This window comes from Myotis lucifugus, unplaced genomic scaffold (genome assembly GCF_000147115.1).
Source record: "Myotis lucifugus unplaced genomic scaffold, Myoluc2.0 scaffold_1594, whole genome shotgun sequence".
Taxonomy (NCBI): domain Eukaryota; kingdom Metazoa; phylum Chordata; class Mammalia; order Chiroptera; family Vespertilionidae; genus Myotis; species Myotis lucifugus.
Window position 1 is genome coordinate 27,246 of NW_005872642.1, and position 22,153 is coordinate 49,398.

The 22,153-nt window shown below is 38.9% G+C and overlaps 1 protein-coding gene across 5 annotated transcripts in view; it reads left to right on the forward strand.

The window, feature by feature from the left end:
* Nucleotides 1-21,175, forward strand: part of TRMT11 (tRNA methyltransferase 11 homolog) — a 35,295-nt gene extending 14,120 nt beyond the window's left edge. For 4 of the 5 annotated variants that reach the window (XM_023748628.1, XM_023748632.1, XM_023748630.1 and 1 more), the window contains 4 exons: nt 795-867; nt 993-1,124; nt 6,642-6,762; nt 20,618-21,175. In XM_023748628.1, coding sequence (XP_023604396.1) covers nt 795-867; nt 993-1,124; nt 6,642-6,762; nt 20,618-20,749 — 458 coding nt within the window. In that variant the 3' untranslated portion in view covers nt 20,750-21,175. Of the gene's footprint in view, nt 1-794; nt 868-992; nt 1,125-1,484; nt 1,585-6,641; nt 6,763-20,617 lie in introns of those variants that run through there. The other variant, XM_023748629.1, reaches the window with a different exon arrangement.
* The last annotated feature ends 978 nt before the right edge of the window (nt 21,176-22,153 follow it).

Here is a 22,153-nt window from a genome sequence, read left to right on the forward strand (position 1 = left end):
GGACAACTGTTCTGTGCCTCATGAGTTCTTGGGCTTTTCCGGCACCCTATATAAGAACAGATCTGCCTTTTCTAAAGTATTTGGCAGTAAATCTATAAATAGTGGCAAGTGTATCTCAACCCTTCCATCTCAGCTCACTTTATTTCTTAGGTAACTTAGATGGTATCAAATCTAACAAAAGAAAAATTACCAAGGCATTATAATGTCAGCATGAAGATACTTTATGAAAACTGGGTAACTTTTTAACAATCTACTTTATTGTTGCTTTCATTATATATTTACATAAAATATAGTTTTTTCTCTGATGAATTGAGAATGAGTTGTATATATTGTGACCCTTTACCTCTATACTTCAGTGTGTCATTTCCTAAGAATAGGGATAGACTCTTAGATAGCAAAAGTACAGCTACCAAATGCAATAGTTGAATCTACAGTTTGACATCAATTTTGTCAAATGACCCAATATCATTTATAGCATATTTCCCCCTCTAGCATAGTATCCTAGTGTCAGGTATTGCATTAGTAATCATATCTTTTAAGCTTCCTTTAATTTGTAACACTTTCAAAGCCTTTCTGTCTTTATGACACTGACATTTTTGAAGAACACATGGCCTGCCTGTCCTCCCAAATCTTTTAAATCAAATGTTCTTTGTGTTGCACATTCTCAGCTGGAATATTGCAGAGGTGACGTGTATCCTTCTCGGTGTCACAGCTGGAGGCACATGAGTCCATCTGCCCCTCATTGGGGAATAGGTGACTTTTGACTACCTGTGTTACCTGTGTTTTCTGTCTAGCTCCATATGGTATCAGAGAATCTACAAGAAGAACAGGTTCACAGAAGGAAATCCAGAAGGGGATAGAAAAATGGTAAGTGAAAGCTAAATATGGTGTGTTTCTACTTTGAGAACAAGCATGTTGCTTCTTGCTAATTAACTCAGTTTTTAACAGCCTTAAAGATTTTTACTCATTTTGATTTTTTTTTTTTTGTCTAGTCCAGAAAGCCATGTTCCTGTTTCCTTGAATTATCATCTGAGTGATATGTTTTTTGACCTGTTAAACTTTGCAGCTGAGACCCTCACATTAGGTGGAAGACTAGTCTATTGGTTACCAGTATACACACCAGAGTATGTAACATTAAATTATTTTATTTTTATATGATGTTTGTATATATAGCATATTTTTTTCACTAATTGTCTTTAGGATAAATATCTTTTTACTTAGTAAAATGGTAGTCTTTGTTTACCTACATACGTGTATAAAACTGGCCCCTTTCTCTTATTGATGGGATTCCTTTGACCTGTTTATTTGATGTCAGGGGTTAATAAACTATGGCCAGTGGGCCACATATGGTCCTTAGCCTGCTTCTGTAAGGTTTTTGAGCTAAGACTGGTTTTATATTTTTAAAGGGTTAAAAAGAAAACAAAAAGAACAATATGTGACAGAAACACACATGGCCCACAAAGGCTAAACTATTTACTCTCTAGCCCTTTAGAGAAAAAGTTTGCCAATTCCTGTTGTACCCACACTGGACTCAGTGCCTGATATAGCTGCTGTTCAGTGGCTGTTTTTCCAGGCCACAAAGAGGTAATTTCTAACACTGAGTGATTCATGTACCTACTACTAGCTAGCTTTAATAGATATTGGCTATAATGATCGCATTGAATGCAATGCATCTTTTTAAAAAACTAACACCAATATAAAAGCTATGCATATGCTTAAGGTCCTGATTATGTTCAACATTATTGGTTTGGGTTTTATTATTCAGTAATTATTAATTATAAATAGAGCTGTGTATATCAACAATGAAAGACAAGATGTCTTGAACAAGATAAGATCCTTAGATTGGAAAGATAGTAGCAAGATCAATTTGCCTTAGAAATCTTTAAAAAAAAAATTACTTTACGCAAGTAAGCTTGCTGCTGGAATTTAGCTTATCTAAGGCAAGAGCCATTTTTGCACAGACATAAATAAATGTTCTCTCTGAAAATATTAATAAAATCCCATCTATCAGTTCACATACCAGATACCTGGGATCTGGCAGAATGTTGGATTACGTGAACATAGTACTGGGAATAAAGAAACCAATAAGCTAGCTTGCTTTTTACTTTAGAGAAGTCATTTCACTCCTTAGAATTAACTTTCCTTATTTCTAAAATGAAGAGGTTAAATGAGATTAACACTGGCAACAAAAACATAAGCTGAATCGGCATGAATGTGTAGTCTTCTTATCAGCTAATAAATAAATACATGGCTAAAGTTAGGCCAGGCCTTTGCAACTTCCAATGCAATGTTTATAAAACAAACAACAGAAAACAGCACAGCTTTCAACTGCCATTAAGAAAAGACAGACAACTTTAACATTTCTAAAATGCTTTTTGTATAATTATGTATAGTGAATGTAAGAAAAAGAAAAGTTACATGCTATAATCAAGTTCTGGTATTATTCCTTAAACCCAGGACATTTTGAAAAGTATAAGACATAGTAAAAACAAAATACTACCTAAAAGCTTAGTTATTTGTGAAGAATTGTTAGAGCTGATGATTGAAAATGGATTTTCTCACTGTCTGGTTTTAACGTGCAGTCAACAAACTTCTGTTTTTCTTCCTTGAGTCTAGATCTCCCCATTCTAGTATATCAGATTTTTTACCAGTATCTAGATGCTCTGTATCTTTTCTCCTTTGTGTATTCTGTCCCCATAGCTTAATATACTCTTCTTCCCTCAGCTGGTAAAATTCCAGTCCTCTTTCAAACCCTTACTTAATTGTCACTACTTCTGTGAACTTTTCCCAACCCTTCTCAGCAGAATTCTCAATCCTTCATCTGAGCTCTCATAGTTTACTAGGGGCCCAGTGCACAAATTCATGCACCTTGAAAGGAACTGTGGGCTGTGAGGCAGTAGGCACAGGGTTGGTCTCAGCCCATCCTCTGCACTTCCGGCTCGGCCCCTCCCGCCGTGGCCCCCAGTCCCCTGCCTGCCGGTAGCCACGCTCGCCACTCCTACGTGCTAACATCGCTGGCCTCGCTTGCACCCGCTGACAGCATGGAGCGTTAGAGCCGGCACCAGCAGCGGGTACAAGTGGCAGCTACTGCCCCAATGATCCCTCAGGAGCAGGGGGAGGTGGAAAAGTCCTCAAGGGCGATCAGGGCCGGCAGCCGCTGCTCACACTCAGTGATGGCGCCGAGTTATCGATACCGGTGCTGGGTACCGGCAGTGAGTGCAAGCAGTGGCTCCGGCGCCGGCTGCGGGTGCGACTGGGGCCGGCGCTGGCAGCAGGTGCGAGCACCGGGCTAGACCGTGGTGTGCGGGAGCAAAGATTTTTTAGTAACCACAAGAGGCTTGCCCTGATCACAGCAACTGGCACCCTGCCTTGGTCTGGCACCCCGCTCACCTGCTCCACCATCTCGCCACTGCAGATGCCCGCCATGTTCCACGCATGCCCCCTGGTGGTCAGCACACGTCATAGCAACCAGTTCGGTTCTGCCATTTGGTCTATTTGCATATTAGCCTTTTATTATATAGGATTCTTGCCACTCAGAGAGACTTGCAACATAAAATTACTGTAGACCATTGGTATTTGTGGGTTTATTATTCAAAATCATAACTACTTGAAAATGATCCTGAAGAGTTGAGTAATATTCCTTTGGACAGGGCATGAGTTCCACTCCTGTGTGACTGATGTTATAGGAGTTGCTAAGTTATTTGACCAGGTTCCACATGTCCATATGGGGTTGTTTTCTGAAGTGATTAGAAACCGTTTCTTTGTGAACGATGTCCTTTAATAGAGATCCAATTGGTAGTGCTCATGATAAAAATGCTGACAAAGAGAAGAAGCTTAATAAAGTGCCTCAAAGTAGGATTGGGGGATAAAATTTAATTGTAATAAAATTAATTTTGTGGCTCAGAGCAGTGAACAGAACATGTTTTTCATGTCTCATCTAGGAAACAGAAAAAAGTGATTTCTTAAACTGTTTTCAGTAAGTGCTCCAATCAATAACAGATCTGTTTCTCAAATGGGAGGTGAAACTGTAGTAGCATTTCAAAATAGCCTGAGGCATGAAAATTCACAAGAAAATAAGTGATTTTCAAAATTGATTCATGGAAAAGTTAAGGCCTATATATATAGTTTTTTTTGGCTTTTATAAAAATGTTAAAATGTAATTTGTATACCATGCACGTCACCCTTTTAAAGTCCATGGTTTTTAGTATATCCACAAAGTTATGCAACCATCACCATTCTCTAATTACAGAGCATTTTAAAAAAAATAGATTTTATTGATTTTTTTACAGAGAGGAAGGGAGAGGGATAGAGAGTTAGAAACATCGATCAGCTGTCTCCTGCACACCTCTCACTGGGGATGTGCCCGCAACCAAGGTACATGCCCTTGACCGGAATCAAACCCGGGACCCCTCAGTCCGCAGGCCGACGCTCTATCCACTGAGCCAAACCGATTAGGGCTACAGAGCATTTTTATTCTCCCCAAAGAAGCCCTGTGCACGTAAGAAATATCTATCACTTCAGTTCCTGGCAGCTGCTTATCTGTATCTGTGGATTTGCCTGTTCTGGCTGATTTAGGTTTTAAATAGATGCTTGGATTGTAGAGGAAAGTAATCAAATGGAATTAAGATAGGATGCTGCAGTCTCATTATAGTCCAGGCATAGTACCACTTATAGCTTCCATTTAATAGTTTGCACACAGTTCATGACTATGAAATATATTAGTAAATATATACTAAAGAAATTTTATTTTACTGCTGTTTTTTTAGATGGTATTTTGGGAATATACTGTTAAATTGATTGTCTTGTTAACATAATAGAGTAGTGGTTAAAAACAAATTTGTTAATGATAATGATGACCCAAATGATGTACCTTCCTGCTTAAACTTACAGATCAAGTCAGAAAGAGAATCTAAAACATGTAAATATTTTTTTCTGCTGTTAAGCCAAACACTGGTGACTTTGTTTTAGCAATTTACCATCATTGAAGTCATAAGTATTAATTAAAATTGTATTGGTTTTGTACTTCTGGTTTGATTTATAAGTTTATTTTTTATTTTATAGTTATATAGGGGATATAAGCATAAGGAATTTATCTCTAATTTATGTTTGTATATATTTAAGTAATGTTTTAATAAAGATGCTTTGTCATCTCCACCAGGAAATAAAAGATTTTTTTTTTCCTTTGAAAGCAAAGTTTGACAAACAGTATTAGACATCTGTAAACCCTGCTGTTCGCAAGTGTAAGGTCAAGGCTCTATCTTCTCTCTCTTATCACTTTTTATTTTAATCTGTCAATCATGGTGCTGAATGTATTCCTTCATATCATAAATGCTTTGTATGAAGACTCCAAATTGATTTTAACTATTGTAGAAGTACAACATTTCTAACAATGTAGTAAACGTTAGAGAATTATTAGATGAGGTAAAACCTGAATGGTCATTATTTGTTGGGAAGCCTTAAGGAATAGTCTGAGAAAGACTTCAAGAGAATTCCTCCCACTGATAATAAAATGAAGTGCATTATAGATGTTGCTTGGTAAGTGGGTGATGAGGGTTTTGAGCATGTGGTTGAGGTAATGGGGAGAGTGCCTTGAAGGTCAGAGAGACCTAGAGGTCAGGAAAACGGGCAGTGAAGACAATGTTGACGCGTTAGAACAGGCTAGCTGACAGGCTAGTCTTTTACGTGAAGTGCAGTCAGCTTCTTACCCATTTGGGAGCTTTAAATGTCCCCATGTGATAAATGTTTCCAGAGACTATCTAGAAATGTATAAAGATTTGCAAAGGAAAAGTAAAAACTGGCCATCACAGTGTTATTAATGGTACCCATACCGTCCCCATTGTTCTTCTGCATTCTGTTCTATAGCTGTTTTCCCCACGTCTGTCACCTGCTTTTTCTGCCAATATTGATACCAATAACCTGTCCGATGTCAGGTTCTGAACTACTGCAGCCTGACTGTCCTGTTTTCTAGGTGTCATCATCTCCATTCACATGGTTCCTGTGCTGCACAGTAGCGGTTACCACTGCTCATTATCATGGCTCCCTTCAGTTTTATTTCACGGTTAAGGTGGCCAGAGAACTGGTGCCATCAGTACTGTTTATTTTAGTGGTAACCTATTTGAAATATCTTATAAATAACTTTAGCCTGGTATTTTTACAAAGTTAATGGAGGTCCCAGGATGCCATTAAAATTTTGCAGGGGCACAATTTTATTAGGGAAAGTATATGCCGTAGTGGACTTCATACTTTAGGAAATTATAAATCTCCTGATGAATCAGTCTCATGAATGTCAAGTTGTAGAATGTATTTATCTGTTTTAGGTGTTCTTGTGGGATCCTTTAGGGTAATTGTCTTGTATTTTTGTGGTTTAATTTCTTGCAGTCTTCAATAAAACATACTTATATTCTTTTATTCCCATTCTACAGGTAAAACAAACTACTTTTCTCAGATGTGGTAGTATTAAAATACCTTGCTTTTTAAAAAACCTACATTGTTTATGGGTTATGTAAGTGGTGAATATTAAATAAACTGGTACCACATGGCTGTAGTGGGAGGGGGTCTCATACACACCGGGTAACCCCAGTGACCACCTGTGTGGGGTGTACATGCGAAGTGTGTGTAACAGTCAGCTGTTCTTCCTTCAGATACACTGAAGAGATGGTACCCTGGCATCCTTGCCTGAAACTTATTAGCAACTGTGAGCAGAAGCTTTCTAGTCACACAGCAAGGCGCTTGATAACAATGGAAAAGGTGAAGAATTTTGAGGTAAGTTATCCTAATACTTTTGGCATAAATTCTGGAAGGATCACAAGTTGATTTTTTTAGTTTTCCTCTAATGGAGTTTGGAAATGTTAGTCCTTGATAAAAAAAAAAAATATTGATGAATTCAGGAAAAAAAAAAATCAGTGAATTCAGGAAAAGTCGGAAGGTGAAGAGGAATGTGGCATTTGGTGGAGTTAGCAGGGGTGGGGAACATCTGGCCGGTGGGCCTTATAAGGCCTGGGAAAATCATTTGGTCAGGCCCTGCCAAAGCATTAGGGGTGAGTTAGTTAGATGTTTAACCAAATATAGCAGGCCAGTTTTTAAGTTGATAATTTTTTTTTTAATATATTTTATTGATTTTTTACAGAGAGGAAGGGAGAGAGATAGAGAGTTAGAAACATCGATGAGAGAGAAACATTGATCAGCTGCTTCCTGCACATCTCCTACTGGGGATGTGCCCGCAACCCAGGTACATGCCCTTGACCGGAATCGAACCTGGGACCTTTCAGTCCGCAGGCAGACGCTCTATCCACTGAGCCAAACCGGTTTCGGCTTAAGTTGATAATTTTATATGGCCCGTGAATGATGTTACAGATATTCAAATGGCCCGTGGCAAGTTCCCCACCCCTGCGTTAGAGGGTTGAAGTAGGATATAGAAATTGAATAGAAGCACAGAATTAAAATTGACCTTAACTTCTCAGACTTTATTTGACAAACTTGTTGCTAACTCAATTACAAAACAGAGAACTCTTAATATAACTCTCATTTAATTAGCAAACTGCTGGTTACCATTTTTCTCCAAGAGCATAACCTACTTGATTGTAGACTATACTGAATAGGAAATACCACTTTATATAAGGGAGAAAGTAGTCTTTTAGGGCCCAACACATCATCTTTCTTCTTTCCTCCTCCTCTTCCTCCTCCCCCACTCCCCCAACACACTTACGCTTGAGAAGAAAGAACAAAACATCTGCAGTATCTCATGTCTAGATTAGAACAGAATTGATATGAGTAACGCCTTATAATGGAGCTTGACTAAATGCAAAGAATGCTCTTTGGACTGTACTTAACCTGGTTTGACAACGGAAGCCCTCCCAAATTTACTAGAAACTTGGGCAAGCCTCATCTTTGCTTTGGGTCTATAGAGTGAACAGAAAAGAACAGAGTGTTACTGCCTTAGAATTTAGCGATGTGGGCATCTTTTCATGTGCCTGTTGACCATCGATCTGTATGTTTTCTTTGGAAAAATTTTTATTTAGATCCTCTTCCCATTTTTTAATCAGATTTTTTTTTTGCTATTGAGTTGTATGTGTACTTTATATATGTTGTATATTAACCCTGTATCTGATGTAGGGTTTTTTCTTGTGATGTCTTTGTCTAGTTTTGGTATCAGGGTAATGCTGGCCTTTGAGTTTTAATTCTTCTTTAAATGGTTGTTAGAGCTCACCAATGAAGCCATCTGGTCCTGGACTTTCGTTGGGAGGTTTTTGATTTCTGATTTAATTTCCTTATTAGTAATCTGTCTGTTCAGATTTTCTGTTTTCTTCATGACTCAATCTTAGAAGGTCGTATGTTTCTAGGAATTTATTTATTTATTTATTCTACGTTGCCCAGTTTGTTGGTGTATAGTAGTCTCTTATAATCTTTGTATTTCTGTGGTATCACTTATAATGCCTCCTTTTCCTTCTGATTTTATTTCATTTCTATTTTAATTGTGGACAATTTCACATTTTCATTCCCTTGAGTTTAATTTAAGAAAGTCTTGTATTCCAGATTTATAATATTTTTCTAAGCAAGTTAATTTGATACTGAGAAGAACTAGAGAATGATATAAGGATGCTTCTGAGAATTTTTCTTCTACATGAAAATGATAAGGGCACTCACCTTAGATATTTTTAAAGCTTTAAAGCAGTATTAATTTTTGTTTGGTTGCTTTTTATCATTTTCCTTTTAAAATTTATTTTTTTAAAGGATAAAGACTAATACTCAAGTAATTTTTGAGATGTCTTATAAGATCAAATTTGATCAATGAGTTTTAACTAGTATGGGATTTACTATAACTTAAAATACTCTCTTGTTAAATTCATCATGCTTGTTTTTTAATTAATTACTTCATTTCTACCTTCTGTTTGTATGGCGAGAAGTGTATATAATTGCAGCAAGATCTCAGTCCTTTATAATGCAAGTGATGACATAAAATTGTCAAACAGTTCTCACACGCGTCTAATAAATTATTCTTGGACTTCTTCAGTGTTGTTGATTTTGGCAATGGAAGACTATTAATTTTAGATTTTTACACTTTTGTATATGTATCTCTTCATTTTTGATTTGTCACTTGTTAGGTTTAACTTCAGTGTGACTTTTGGCCCACTTGCTAGGTTGTTATAAAATGTTCTTCCTTTCCCCCTTTTAAAATGTAAACAAATGCAAGAACTGTCTAAAGAATATGGATTTTTCATAAAATTTTGTATTTTTAGATTATTGGCAATAGTTTTTAGATTTATTGAACATTAGTAATAAAGAAGAACATTGTTGCCAACCATGTTGAAATTATGAAGATGCCTGATAAGGAAAGCTAGTTTTTTGGTTAGTATTCCATGTTTATATAGTCTGAAAGCTAGGTGAGTGATAAATAACATGTTAATAATGCTTTATTGTGTACAAAGCTTTTAGATCCATTGACCTTATTATTTTGTACATTTTAGAGACTAGGAATTGGCTGAGTTGAGACCAAAATTCTTCTTTGTACTTGAAATCTTGCACCCTTTTTTAGGCGTCATGTCGCCTCTTTACCAAAACACATTTCTAGCTTTAGAATATGCCAAGATTAAAAGGCAGATACTAGTTTCTTTTAAAGATAGTCTTTCCTCATCACTCATGGGACCATGGTAGAATATGATTTGTTTTACCAGGACTCATTTCTCCTGTTGATACAACATGTAACTGATGCTGCTACATATAGTTTTGGTCAGAGTGGTTACTCTTATACAGTAGTTTTCTCTTCTGAAATTCATAGGAGAGAGATGCTGATCTCCAGAGTTGTGCATAGCAGATTGGAATATGAGTGTAATAGTTATATCTCCAGTGAAAGTCACCTAAAACAATACTCTCTCAACCTTTCCTACCAGTATACTTGGACAGATGAAAAAGGTTCCATAGTAGCCATTTTCAAGACTTTCTTGAAGTCTTTTTTATACGTCTGTGCCACTATTACACTCTATAGTACTTGTTTAAATATAAAAAATTATTTAAAATTGTCGTTGCACTAAATGGGCCATCCTGTGCGCTCTTTGTTTTGTGGTTTGTTTACCTGACTTGGTAGCTTATACTCCTCGTTATTTTGAGAAGGACTAAAGTATTGGTAAGTTTTATTCTAGGTTTTATATGGACATTAATTTAGATTAGTGTTAAAATATTCTGTAAAATAGTTGCCATTATTTTTTGTAGCTAGTCAGAGTAGTTCAGATTATTTAAAATAAAGAATAGTGGACGATCATAGTGGCAGGTGATGAAAGTTAATGTAATTTTTTATTTTGGACTGAATGAAAGTGTCTAGTAACATGAAGCTGATGAATGCTCCATTAATCAGAATGGAAGGTGGCCAAAACTGAGGGTTTTGTCTAAAGGACTGAAAGAGTTTGAAGCTGTGGAGAGAGAAAGAAGAATTAGCATTATAACATGTTTTAGATGAGGAAGGGAGAGAAGAGACACTGAGTTCACTTGTTTGAGACAATGACTTATTGGTGGCTTGAAGTGGAAGAAATTTGTCTTTGTGATAAGTAGTTTATATAGTAGAATGGTAGTAAAGTTATATTGCTAATCATAAACTGGTGTTTTGCTGAAATAATGCTAGTTCCTGATTCCATTTGCCTTATTCTTTCTTAGAATTAAAGTCTGTAGTTGTTTTTTCTTTAGCAGCTGTTTGAATTAAAGGTGTTTCCTTCTGGTTGTCTTTTTTGCTGAAATATTTTTGTTTTTTGCCTGTCCATTGTAGGATGGTGGACAGTTTCCTTATGATTAGAACTATGAAAGATTAGAGATTAGGTATGAAGTATTTTTTTATATATATATTTTATTGATTTTTTACAGAGAGGAAGGGAGAGAGATAGTTAGAAACATCGATGAGAGAGAAACATCGATGAGCTGCCTCCTGCACATCTCCCACTGGGGATGTGCCCGCAACCCAGGTACATGCCCCTGACCGGAATCAAACCTGGGACCTTTCAGTCCACAGGCCGACGCTCTATCCACTGAGCCAAACCGGTTTCGGCGGTATGAAGTATTTTAATCATACAGCATGGTAGTGGGAAATAGATGCTACTTCATTTATCAGTAAGGAAAATAAGACAAGTAAGAACATTGGTAATTGGATATGAACTTATTCTAGGTCTTAATACAGTACCACATTCATTATCATCAAAGTGTGAAAGTGTGTGTGTGTGTGTGTATGTGTATGAGCGAGGACCTTTCTAAAATTTATTTTGCGAAAAGGTCAGAAGGAAAGTACTTGCATTATCTATAAATCATACATTGAAATGTTTGAGAAAGGCTTATAAAAGCAGAATCCTGGTGATGCTGCATATCGTGTTGCAGAATTCCATTTTAGGGATCATGTCACCTACTTCTGAATGAATTGCTTTGCTGTTAAAGGTACTTTTCCTTGAATTTAAATTTTAGAGGGTTATCATTTTACTTTTTCTTTTATACTTCTGCAACTAAATAATGTTGCCAAACAAACTGGATTTTTTGTTAAGTTAATGGTCTTGTAATAGTTTTAAGTTATTGTTTCTGGCAAATCAAGAAGCAGCAAAAGTCTGTCTGTCCCCCCACCACCACCTACCCCCCCCCCCAAGGCAATTATTTAAGATCTCTGGTGCCACTTATGGTGCTCTTTGGATATGACTCTTATTTGTAGGACAAAGCTGTTCCCTCAAGGCAGAGCACCTGTTTTTATGTTCCAGCTCTAATGCTCATATTTTCAAGCTTGACAGTAAAATAGTCTTTAATGTACTGATGCTGTAGAATCTTAGGCAGATGTCAGTTGCAGAATATAAAGTACAATCTGGGAGTCCAAGGTACGACTGGTTTAGATACATGTAAGTTTATGTGTTGAATTAGCATAATCCCCTGGAGCTTCCTTTATAATTCTCATCTGACAAAATTTCCACTTTGTATTTTTTTCTAATTTATCATGTTATTTAACTTAGAATGATCTTTCTAATGCTCTTCAAATTCAAACATGAACTTGTGTCTTCTTCCCATTCCTAACCCACCAAGAATGCAACCCTGAGATTTTAACTCGTATTTTTTTTGTCCATAACGTAAGTGCACAGTTTAATGAATAGTTAGTTATAAAGTGAACATCTGTGTAACCACCACCATGGTCAAGATTACTGAGTCATGCAGCACCCCAGAAGCACCCCCTGTTGTGGCTATTTCTGATCATAAACACCTCTCCTAACAGGTGTAACCACTAATCTGACTATTATGGTAATTACTTGCTTGTTTCCCTCTGTAATATTTTCACTACCAAATTCATCCCTAAGCAAAGTAATTTTGCTTGTTGTTGCTCTTTATATAAATGTAAGTGTGTTTATTAATTTTTTAATGAATTGTGACAGTTTTAAAAAGTTGCCTAGGAGATAAAGTTTCCAAATTAAAGCGAGAGAGTATGTATATGTGTGCCTGCACTTGTTTTGGCGTATTACTCATCTTTTGCTGCTTAGTTAGGGTCAGTACAGTTCTTCTTAATTTTAATTAAATATTAGATATAGTAACTAATAAGTTGTCATTACATTTTTACCTGGTGTGTTGAACCTGTATTCTTTTAATAATTGAGGTTTTAAGTTTTGAGTTTTATAAAGGTACAGATTTTAGTGGAGAGCATGTAGAAAATACTCATGTTCTTGTTCATCATGAGAGCATGACTATCCATGATATTCTTTTTACAGTTAGAAAGAAATTATGTGCTGAGTGCCAGATGTCAAAGTTCATTTGTTAAATGTCAACTCATTTTCAGAACTCTAGATACGAGGATTTTAATATAAAAATATTTTAATAGACTTTAGGTAATTTAATATCTTGAAGAGTAATGACATTTTTTAAAAGGTACAAACCATATGTAAATACCTAATTTTGGGATGAAGATTCTCAGCCTTACCTTGTTCCCATTAAGCATTGTGCTGGTTTCTCTTAATAGTATTAGATGCCAGACTTCTGACCTCCTTGTCCTTGGTTTGGAAATGGCCGAGTGCTGTTTATAGTTGTATAACTTTAGCACAAGTGGTTTCTATAGCTACTGTCCAGTACCAGATGTAGAACAGTGGGAAGCTTTGATAAGGGGAGCAGGATTTTTAAACAAAAGCCGGACATGGGTAATTACCCTGAAGCTGAACTGAGGCCCATTATATTCAGCACTGTCATTTACATTTCATTTCACTCTCTGCTGATTACAAGAAAGAAAAACTACGCACTACTTTTCTCTTCCATGTCTTTGCCTTCTTTCTCTGACCTTATTTAAGAATATATATCATAGCTTTAATATTTCATGAATCCAAAGTCTTTCTTGACACAATTCGATGAGCATTGCCTGTTTGATGGCTTTTACTGTGATGACAGCATCATTGGTTTTCACTTATCATAGAATAAGTTCCCTAAGCCATTTGTATTCAAGTGTTTGCAATGAAACTGCTGTTCTATATAAACCACTGTCACTTTAAGAATATGAATGACTTAAGGTCAGTACTAGTGAGGTAGAAGAAATCATTATCTCATTATCAGGAACTGTCAGTAACGGGACAATTTAAACCTGACCTATAGTTAATGTAGAAGCCATTTGGTTTTCCTCTTCATCCCCAAAGTGACACCTTTCTAGGGAAAATCTCTTGTTTTTAAACAGTAATTTTAGTTAAACTGATGATTATCCTTAAGTATTTTCACTGAAGTTTAGGGGAATTATATAAAAGTAACTCTTGACTGTGTGTAAAGGGACATGAGAGAGCATTTTGACTTTAGTCAGAATGTGAGTGGGAACTGGGGTGAGAGATGAGGCCGTAGAGTTAAGCAAGGGATCCAGTTTGTAGTAGAGGATCGGGTGGCAGCAAGGAAGTGAGGAAATTCACACTGGATGACTCCTTTTTCTCTGTATAAACGGAGGTGTTTGTTGGGAGTGAATAAATGGTTATTAATATAAGGGCTTCCGGGCAGGTGAAATTTTGGAAAAGATGCTATGAGAAATGAGAAAGAAAACTTTCTAATAATTTTTACATTGAAGTATTTTTCCATATTTTTGTATGTTTTCTTTCCCCGCCTTGATCACCTGTTCCCTGAGGGAAAAGCCATGGCTTTCATCACTCAGCATTTATGGAACCATTTGTGTGAGGTGTTGAGGCTAAGCAGACTAATAAGGTGTAGTCTTTATCCTTAGAAAACTTGCCCAGTGAGAGAAATGGTTGCCCAGCCCGTTTCACCTCACTGTGTCGAGTCCTGTAGTGACCTGTGCAAGGTGTATAGGCACCAGAGAGCACCTACCTGAGGAGATGGTGCCGGAGTCAAGGGAGGAAGCCAGTATTTTAAGCAAAGGTGCCGAGACTGAGGGGTTGTGGTGCATTCAGGGAACCCTAGACATTTTAGTATGAGTGAAATCCTATGTATTTGGGGGAAGAATGGTTGGAGATGAAGTGGAAAACCAAAGGAATTCCTAGAGTTGAATGAAGGTCTTTGCAGACCAAAGAGTTCCAAGTTTATCCTGTTGGTGATGGCAGGCCCATGAGGGATGTTAGTTAGGAGAGGGGCAGAAGTTTTACAAACGTTACTTCAAAATACTATGTTTATGCAGGCAAGCTTGAGTTGTGGAAAGATAACCTGTGATACCAGCGCCCAGGCTCCTGGCATGGTTGTGCAGTGATGAGGCTGTAACCTAAGAAAGGTAGGGTTGGAGATTGTAGAGGATAACAGACTTGGCAGGCTTGGTGACCGATTGGATACCTAGGTGAGGGAGACCGGAGTTAAGGATAACTTTGAGAGTCTGGCTTGGGATAACTGAGTGGATGGTAGTTTTGCATATATTTTTATCCACCCCCTGCTCTGAAGGACATGGCACAGTGCTGCTTCCCTGGGCTGGTGCAATAGTCTTCCAGCTGGTTCCCCTGCTTCTGCGATTGATCCTGCCATTGTATATTTATACAGTAGCCAGAGTATCTTTGAGAATGTAAATAAGTACTGAAATTCCTCTGCGTACAAGTCATCAATGACTTTCTATGGAATTTAGAATAAAATTGAAAATCCTTCAGTTAACCTTCAAAGCTAACCCAATCTACTGACGCGCCTCTCCGGTTTTGTTTTGTGCCGCTTTCCCTTTTGTTTCCCAAGCCTTAGCCACACTGGTGTGCTTTTAGTTCCCAGAATGTCCTCACCTCTTTCTAGTCTCAGTCTTCTCCATTGTGTTTCCTCTCTCACTGCTTCCTAGAATGTTTTTTACCTTCTCATTCTGTAAGTTTAACCCATCCTTTAGGTCTCAGATAAACATCACTTCCTTAGGGAAGCCTTTCTTGTCCATTTTCTTCACTCCATCTAACTAGGTGTGTCCTTATGTTTGTACTAGAGGCCTGGTACATGGAATCGTGCGGGGGGGGGGGGGGGCACGGGGGGAGGGGTTCCCCCTCAGCCTGGCCTGCACCCTCGCGCAATCTGGGACCACTCGGGGGATGTAGCAGTGCGCCAAGCGGCAGGCAGCCAGGGAGGAGCCCGAGCCCGCATCACACCGCTCATGCTCATCCCGGCCCGCTGCGCCTCCAGCTGCCGCTCTGTAGCGCTGCTGCGGAGTAGGGAGAGGCTCCTGCCACCACACCTGCACTCACCAGCGTGAGCCCGGCTTCTGGCTGAGCAGCGCTCCCCCTCGGGGAGCTCACTGACCACTAGGGGGCAGCTCCAGTGTTGAGCGTCTGCCCCCTGGTGGTCAGTGCACATCATAGCGACTGGTCGACCGGTCGTTCAGTCGTAACAGTCACTTAGGCTTTTATATATGTAGACTAGGGGCCCAGTGCACGAATTCGTGCCTGGGTGGGGTCCCTCTGGGTGGCTTGAAGGGATCGGGCCGAAACCCACAGTCCAGCGCTGCCTGCAGCTCCTACCTGCTGCTCCCGCTCATCCTGGCCCCACTGTGTCTGCCGCAGGCTCGTGCCCAATCAGTCCCTATCTGGAGAGGCTCGCATTGCCACAGCAGCGCTCGCCAGTCATGAGCCCTGTGTCTGGTGCCCTCCCAAGGGGAGCGGCCTGTGGGATTGGGCTGAAATTGGCTCTCCGACATCCCCCGAGGGGTCCCGGATTGCGAGAGGGCGCAGGCCAGGCTGAGGAACCCCACTGGTGCACGATTGGGCTGGGGAGGGGCCGCGGGAGGGCTCCAGGGCATGTCCAGCCCATCTTGCTCAGTCTCGATTGGCTGGACTCCAGCAGCAAGCTAACCTACCAGTCAGAGCATCTGTCCCCTGGTGGTCAGTGCACATCATAGTGACTTGTGGACCAGTTGACTGTCTGCCCCCCAGTGGTCAGTGCACGTCATAGCGAGCAGTTGAGCAGCCTTAGCATATGATTAGCATATTATGCTTTGATTGTTTGTTCTGCCGTTCGGTCTATTTGCGTATTACCCTTTTATTATATAGGAATAGTGCCCTTCTCACTGTTTAATCACAGTTTGCAAGTATATGTTTGGGGATATATTGTTTAACGTGTGTCTCCCACTAGTATATAAGCTCTCAACTCACAGACCTTGACTGTTTTGCCCACCACTGAGTAAATGTTTAGGAAATGAATAGTAACTGTTCACTGATTATTTTGGGCCTTTCCTGAATAAAAAGACAATCAAATTTAACAGTATATAAACTACCTATTTGAAGGAAGTGTGGGAACAGATAGTTATAGATAGCTAAAATTTTCTGTTTGAAAATGTACTGAATTTTATTATCTTAATAGCACTCTTCAGAAATCACCGTTACAGCCTTAGCTGGTTTGGCTCAGTGGATAGAGCATCAGCCTGTGGACTGAAGGGTCCCAGGTTCAATTCCAGTCAAGGGCACATGCCCGGGTTGCGGGCCCAATCCCCAGTGGGGGCATGCAGGAGGCAGCCAATCAGTGATTCTCTCTCATCATTGATGTTTCTATCTCTCCCTTCCTCTCTGAAATCAATAAAAATATATATTTTTTAAAAAATCAGCATTACAAAACATTCTAATTGTGTGGTACCTGAACTTCATATCTCATGAGAAGCAAACCAGAAAGCAGCTGAATCACCATACTGTGGAAAATCCCAACACCTTTCCTCTACTCAGGAGATGATGATAACAAAGAATGGCAGGTTTCTGGGAGAAGCAGTAGTTGGAAGGATTGCTTTACTGCAGTGGAGTTCTCAATGTAGTCGTCTTGAGTCATCTGTGACACTCCATTTGGGAAACACTCTTACATACTTATCTCGTAGTATAATCCAGTGTCATTAGTTCCATTTACAGTGTCAGTTTCAAATGTTACTACAGAACATATAGTTTCTTGAGAATTTGTTTCCTTTTAGATTATTATGTTATAAGTGGCTAACGTGCTTTCCTTTTAATGTCTTTTTTTGGTTTTTTTTGGTGATGCTCTATCTTGATGTAGGGTTATTTTTAAAAATAATTAAGGAATAGCTTGAATAAGGTCTAGTTTATGTACTCTTTCTTATTTTAGAGAATACTTTGTAATTCTGGGTTGGACACCGATGACAATTTTATACTTTAGAGTCACCAAGGTGAATATGTAATGTGTATTTCCACATCATTCTTTAAAAAATGAAATGCTGATGCTCCCTGGAGAAAAATAGCCACCCTGGTCATGTTGGTTCTCTGTAACTGGTGACTAGATGTTTACAGTAGTCAGGACTCAAACAGAGAGGGAAAGAGTGCTCGTGTACATATGGTCAGCTCTGTTCCAAGCTATCTTTATCCACAGCAGGAAATCCTATCTGCTTCTGCCAGCAGAGGGCAGTGTACACATATAAGTATACTACAATTTGTAAGGTTTTGGTTTCTTTGGCAAGTGTGTTAAAATTCCTCGAGTGGTTTGTTTAGAATTAGCAGTACTGATAGGACAGGAAGTTGGCTGGGTGGGACAGTGGTTAAAGGGTTCTGTCTAAAAGTTTAGATCTGAAATATGTGCTACCATAATGTTGCTGTTCAGTGAGGAATGTCCTCTAAATGTCAAACTCCATTTTGAACTACTTACTAGTCTACCATGTGGGAAGTTAACTTTTCAACCATTGTTTTGATGTAATTTCTACTAAAAAAAGAAAAATAGAAGTGTTGGAAAAAGTATAAGCTTTGAAGTCTCATCTAGGCTACAGTTCTACCAATGCTACTTAACTAGCTGTGTGACCAGTGGCAGATTATTCAAACTCCTTCAGTCTCCCTTTCCTTAGCTTAAAAATTTAGATGATAACCTGCTGTGAAAAGATGCAGACAATTTAATAGTGGATTTATATAAAACACATAGTTGTAAATATATACTTTTGCTTTCTTGACTCGGAACTGGTATATTTCTTGTCATATTTACAATTGCTGTTTGTCTTACAAGGTTAAGTGATAGGTCTGAAAGCTGTATATTTCCATTAGGAAGCCATCTGTAGCTAGCACAGACTTTCCTACAGAAACTCTTAATTTCTGGTTATAAAAAGATGATAAACAATAGACAGCGTAGTCAACAATCCCTATTTTACTCATATCTCTTTAACTCCTACCACGCTCCACAATTTAACCAGTAGTTAATGAAATTTGAGAAAGGTGGTCTGTAATTTTTCAGTGCCAGAGTTTTCTTTCTTGGCATTTCCCAATTCTCTCTGTGTTTTTATTTTTCATGAAGTATTTCTTGTTTACTAAAAATGGTACAACTCAAGGATTGTGACACCTAGGTATACTGGAAGACAGATTTGGAAGTGTTAGGGAAACCAGAAGTTAAACACTGGGACTGGGACGAGCTCTAGTTAATGGAGACATCAAGTTGTGTTGCCTGAGGATACTCTTGTCCTTTTAAGTAAACACTTTGGCCTTTGAGATAGTGAGCTGAAAAAAACCCCTGCAGATATTCTTGTTTGAGATGGGCAGGGAATTCAAATAGAGAAGAGGCATGAACAGGTGGTGAAAAATATGTGCAGTTGACTATCGTCATCTCAAGTGTGAGCCCTGGTAAACTGAACTAAAGATAGGATGAGAGAAAAAAGTGTGCCATCTTCTTCGGCATTGAGGTAACATAAATTCTGAGTGTTGCAAATACTAGTAGTGTATTGCATATAGACCAGGTTATATTTGAAATGTTTATTGTTCATAGGTATAGGATATTGACATGAATATATGTAATAGTATGTATTAGCCCATAAATATACTGAATGTTCCATGTAGAACATTTTAGGAACCAGGACTTTCCATTTAGATGAAAATGGTAGCCAAAGTCCCTGGAGTGTCTGGCTTATCCGGAAGCAGGACTTATGCTGCTAAGTAATAATAGAATGGCTCTTGCCGGATCCCTGGCTACATACATAAGGGATTTGGAGATACTGGGTTATCCAGTAGTTTTTGTTATAATGACTTATTTTACATTCAGGGGCAGCCAATCTTGCAGGAAGAATCTTTCCAGCGTATATCTCATGGGATTTTTCTCTACTTCCTGGTAAAGACAGAAAAGAGGTCTCCCCCTCCTCCCCTCCATCCCACCCGAGGTTGCATTTCTAAGGTTGCTAGTCTTTCCAACGTTCCCAGTAGTGTGTGTTTCTCTGCCACTAGATTCCTGTAGAACTCAACCCACGGTCTGTTAGAGTCTTAGGGGCTTTTTTTTGCTTTTATTTTATTCTGAGGGATTCTTGAATCTAAACTGTTCAGACAAAGAATGTCATAGGTAGTCCCTACATATTGTCTAGATAACCATTAATTAGCACACGTTTTAATCATTACTTTTGGGTTTTCCACGCTTCTTCTGTTTATTCCCCGTCTGACTCTAATCTTCATAATTCTCTGTTCTTTATTATCAGTTTGCCCCATTTATATCCTCCTGGTCAAAGGCAAGCTGTTTTGTTACGCTTTCTCTTTGGTCTAAGAGGAAGCCTATCTTCCATTGTGCTTCAACTTTTGCCTCCTGCTTCCTCAGGTGAGCTGCACAATTGGCAGCTTTGGCCGGCTAGGCATGCAAGCACCTGAGCCCGAGTCAGTTCCCAGCCTGTCCTCCATGCCTCTGCCTTCTGAGCTTGCGGCTGCTGGAGTCACACATTTCTGTCCTGTCTTACCCTCCTCACCACTGAGCTCCAGGACAGTCCACAGGCATTTCCCGTAGAGGTGATTTTGCATAGCCTGGAGGAGTCCCAGGGAGAAGAGTACAGAATGGCAGAGCGGGGCGACCTCATTGCTCGACAGTGTGCTGATCCTTCTTGTACAGGAAAGAAAAGTGAGAGGACATTCAGCCACCTGATGTGCAATTGAATCTACCTCCCAAACCTTAAGGGAAAGCCTCAGAATTGGGGAAAGTTTAAACCCATTTGGATTTTAGCCAGAAATGCTGGCATATTAGATTTGCCTTTAGTAAGTTGAGTTTGGTCTCAATATGAGGAATTGACTGGAGCAGGAGCACTGAAGACAGTGGATCAAATGAGGAAAAGTAGGTGAAAACACTGGATACCCAAGCAAGTATAAAGTGGATGATATGTTTTTCATTCAGGTAATAAAACAACAATAGGAAAACCAATCTGCACCACAGAGGGAGATTTTGCTTACAGTAAATGACTGCTTTGGTTACAAGGTAACTAAAGAAATTAACTCACACTCTTTATTTTCTGTATTTACCAACCAACCAGAACCAGGACCAGTATTCACATCTGCTAAGTGATCAGTTTCTGCCATTCCAAGGTCATAATTCCTTCCGTGAGAAATACTTCAGTGGGATAACAAAAAGAATTGCCAAGGAAGAAAAATCTAGCCAGGAGTGAACATTTTGACAATGAAGAAAAAATAAGGATTTCATAAAAAGGACATCTGGATGTGAACTTTCATGTGTGATACAGAAAACATGCACTGTTTAAAATAATTTTATATAACCAAAAAAATGCTACAAAGTAAATTGAACAATTCTTTTAAAATTAGCCTGTTTTATGAACTATTTTGTTGTATGTGGTCTTTTGAACTTTATTTAATTTATATTTGTACTTTCAAGTATTATGGAAATTAAAAACAGTTATATTTTTGGTAATTAATTTACAACGGGAACTACTATTGTTGACTTTTTAAACAGTTATCTTCAGACTATATTATAGGCAGTTAATAGTGGTTGAGAGTTTATTCATTAGAGTTAATTGTTTTCTTTTATTGTAATTGATTTACATCGCCACTAATAAACCTAATTGAGGATTTCTAAAGTTGTAGTATTCAGTGCTTTTAAGGGGGAAAACGATGAAGGAAATGAATTTTTTTATCAATGCCAGACAAGTAGGTCATAACAGTGATTGTAGTGATGATGAGAAAGGCTAGGACCTGACAACCTAAAAAGCTTACAGACTCCTTGAGGCCTGTCCACATCTGAAGCTCCTCTGTACCTTGGATTTGCTCCTGCAGTCCTAAACCTTGACTTAGGGTTAGGGTTAGGGCACAAGGTTAGGATTATGGCTAAGGCTAGGTTAGGGTTATGGTTAGGGCACAAGGTAAGGGTTAAGGTTAGGGCTAGGGCTAGCCCTAGCCTTAGCCCTAACCAGAAGACTAGCTCTAGCCCTAAACCTAATCCTAACCCTAGCCCTAAACCTAACCCTAACCCTACTCTAGTCCTGGCCCAAATCTTAATGCCAACCCTAAGCCCTAGTACTAGCCCTAACCCTAATTCCAGCCCAAACCCGAACCCTAAACCTAAGACTAGCTCTAGCCCTAAACATAATTTTAACGCTTACCCTAGCCAGAGCCCTAAACGTAACCATAACACTATCCCTAGCACTAACCATAACCCTAACACTAACCTTAACACTCCAGGTGATTCCAATATGCAGCCAAGGACACAAACACTAACCCTAAACCTAATTCAAACCCTTACCCTAAATCTCCGGGTGATTCCAATGTGCATCCAAGGACCCAGACACTAAACCTAACCCTAACCCTAGCCCTAAACCTAAGACTGGCTCTAGCCCTTAACCCAGGGGTCCTCAAACTTTTTAAACAGGGGGCCAGTTCACTGTCCCTCAGACCGTTGGAGGGCCGGACTATAGTTTAAAAAAAAACTATGAACAAATTCCTATGCACACTGCACATATCTTATTTTGAAATAAAAAAAACAGGAACAAATACAATATTTGTATTTGCATGTGGCCCGCGGGCCGTAGTTTGAGGACCCCGGCCTTAACCTAATCTTA